The sequence below is a fragment of the Marmota flaviventris genome, chromosome 3 (assembly GCF_047511675.1).
Source record: "Marmota flaviventris isolate mMarFla1 chromosome 3, mMarFla1.hap1, whole genome shotgun sequence".
Lineage (NCBI taxonomy): Eukaryota > Metazoa > Chordata > Mammalia > Rodentia > Sciuridae > Marmota > Marmota flaviventris.
The window spans coordinates 61,400,044-61,403,334 of record NC_092500.1 but is presented as its reverse complement, the minus strand read 5'-3'; the positions used below and the strand labels follow the sequence as shown (position 1 = coordinate 61,403,334).

Below are 3,291 nucleotides of genomic sequence, written 5' to 3'. Positions count from 1 at the left end.
ATAAAATATAATGCAAAGAGAGTAATAATGTAAATAAAATTGTTAGAGATTATGGAAGATATTTTAGAATTGTATCAATAAGGACTATATTGTTCATAATAATTATATCTTTCTTCTCTCTTTAATTTCTTGTATCCCCAATATCTTTAAAAGAGGAAAAAGGAGAGACCCAGAGACAGGGGAAAAGAGAAAGAAAGAGAGAGAGATGAACCATACAGTGATCACAGAATTTGTGCTCCTAGGCCTTTCTGATGATCCTAAACTTCAGATTGTAATTTTCCTGTTTTTATTTATCACTTACATATTAAGTGTCACTGGGAATCTGACTATCATCACTCTAACCTTGGTGGATTCCTGTCTACAGACTCCTATGTATTTCTTCCTCCGGAACTTCTCTTTTTTAGAAATCTCATTTACAACTGTTTGTATCCCTAGGTTTCTAGGCGCTATTGTCACCCAGGATAAGTCCATTTCCTATAACAATTGTGCAGCACAACTTTTTTTTCTTTATCTTCATGGCAGTGACAGAATTTTACATTCTCACTGCCATGTCCTATGACCGCTATGTTGCCATCTGCAAGCCCCTTCATTACACAACCATTATGAGCAGGAAACTCTGCACCCTGCTTGTGCTGTGTGCCTGGGCGGGTGGGTTTCTGACCATTTTCCCACCCCTGATGCTTCTACTCCAGCTGGATTACTGTGCTTCCAAGGTCATTGATCACTTTGCATGTGATTATTTTCCCCTCTTACAACTGTCTTGCTCAGATATATGGCTCCTAGAAATCATTGGTTTCTACTTTGCTCTGGTTACTTTGCTATTCACTTTGGCATTAGTGGTTTTATCTTACATGTACATTATCAGGACCATTTTGAGAATTCCCTCTGCCAGTCAGAGAAAAAAGGCTTTCTCCACCTGTTCTTCTCACATGATTGTCATTTCTATTTCATATGGAAGTTGTATATTCATGTATGCTAATCCGTCTGCCAAAGAAAAGGCATCACTGACTAAAGGAGTAGCTATTCTCAACACCTCTGTTGCCCCCATGCTGAACCCTTTCATCTACACCCTGAGGAACCAGCAAGTAAAGCAAGCCTTCAAGGATGTGGTCCACAGAGTAGTATTTTCTACAAATAAATAAAAGAAGTTTTTGTAAAAAAAAACAAGGGACACTATAAAAAGCAACTTAGTAAAATCTTGAAATTCATAAATATCTTTACTAAATATTCTTGTTCTCTAATAATTTCTTTAAATGTCACATTACACTTAATTTGAAATTTTTTCTGGTCCATTTCTTCCACTTCCACACCCAAGGACATCCAACATATTGTTCACCAAGTTATTTAAATGTATGACAAAGTTTTCCAATACAGAATTTTTTCTTGAAATGGCATGTATTTATTTAAAATATACTCTATGATGTAGTAAATAGTTTTAATTCTGTTTATATCACCATATTGTACTTCAGATGGAATTTATCTCATGTTTTCAAGGTGAATATTAATGTCAATGTATTTAAATCTACATGTTCTGTATCTTGATTCATTAGATTCAGTCCCTATAGGTAATGTGTTCTATTGCATTGTATCTTTAAATGTACAGATTTGTGAAATTTAAAGGGCATCACTTTCATTTTCTCTGTAAATTGAGTTCCTTGTTTAATATACAAATATAAATTTAAGTTTCATTATAATTATGTTAACATATGATTATCAACTCAACAATTAAACTTTTGTCTTGAGTTTCATCAGTTAATAATTATACCACAGGAGTATTTCAAATTAAATTGTTCCATTTATAAATTTTTTCCCAAGTAATGTTGAGTAGAAAACTTGAAGACTAATATATTTTATTTCTAAATTTGTAGACTAGTATAATTTACAAAGTAAAATACACAATGAATTTAAATATTTATAAAATAAAAATCATTATACTGATTTTAAAACATTTCAAAGAATTCTTAGTCCTTACCTCACAACTATCTGCTAATATCTGGAAATCAAAGGATTCTAATATAAGAAATTAAAATGTTGTACTGGGGTTGTGGCTCAGTGGGAGCACACTTGCCTAGCATATGTGAGGCACTGGGTTTGATTCTCAGAACTACCTACAAATAAATAAAATTAGGGTCCATGAACAACTAAAAAATATATTATATTTAAAAAAGAAATTAAAATGTTAATGTCTCTCTGAGACATTAGGAATTCTTATGATTTATAGATGAACACATGGCTTTGAATTAAATGTTTCTGGTAGCTTTTTGAATTAAATATTTCCAAGGAACTTTCACATATGTATTACATACATTTTTTAAAAATAAGTCCTCCAGAATATGGTTCAGCAATTGAAAAATTTCATTCTTGTTCTTATGCAGTCCTAAGCAAGAGAGAATAAAATAAGAAAATAGTTTATCACAATGTAATTTTATAAGTTTTATGTGTGTATGAGGAATATATTATGTATATATTTTAGATTAATTTTTATACATATTTGGACACAATACCTTTTTTATATTTATTTATTTTTATGTAGTGCTGAGGATCAAACCCAGTGCCTCACATGCACTAAACAAGTGCTCTACTACTGACAATCCCAGCCTCTATAATGTATATATTTAAAAATATATTGAAATATAAATAATAACAGTTAACTCACAACATTAACAATTCACATAATTTTACCAATAAGAAAGATAAAATAATTGTTATTTTTATTTCTTGTACCAGGATAATAGCTATGATATGGATTACATGTATGTATGTGTGTGTGTGTGTGTGTGTGTGCATATATATATATATATATATATATATATATATATATATATATATATATAATCAAAGCCTTAGATAAATAGACATGCCTCTTATAGCTAAGATTGTCTCTTTTGGGGGGCGGGGGTCAGTACCAGTGGTTGAATTTAGGAACACTCAAACAATGAGCCACATCCCCAGCCCTATTTTGTATTTTATTTAGAGACAGGGTCTCATTAAGTTGCTTAGTGCCTCAAAGTTGTTGAGGATGGCTTTGAACCATCAATCTTCTTTCATCAGCTTCCTGATGACAGACATAACAGGTGTGCACCACTGCACCTGGCTAACATTCTCTTAATACTTAAAATTGTCAGAAATTGCTAACCACATAAAATTATATGTCTTTGCAAACTCTTATGGTATTTGTAGCAATAGTTTTACTAGTGGCTAATGAGTTATCAAAGCTGTCACAGAAATAGTGTGAGTGGTTAAATACTTTTAAACTGAATTGCCATGTCAAAACAAAAGCTGTGCTTCTGA

General features: G+C 31.7%; 1 protein-coding gene across 1 annotated transcript; it reads left to right on the top strand.

The window, feature by feature from the left end:
- Nucleotides 1-205: 205 nt before the first annotated feature.
- On the top strand, nt 206-1,142 carry LOC139705002 (olfactory receptor 6C3-like). The gene is given in 2 exon segments (XM_071609169.1): nt 206-499; nt 501-1,142. Coding segments are annotated over 2 exon segments (936 nt in total).
- The last annotated feature ends 2,149 nt before the right edge of the window (nt 1,143-3,291 follow it).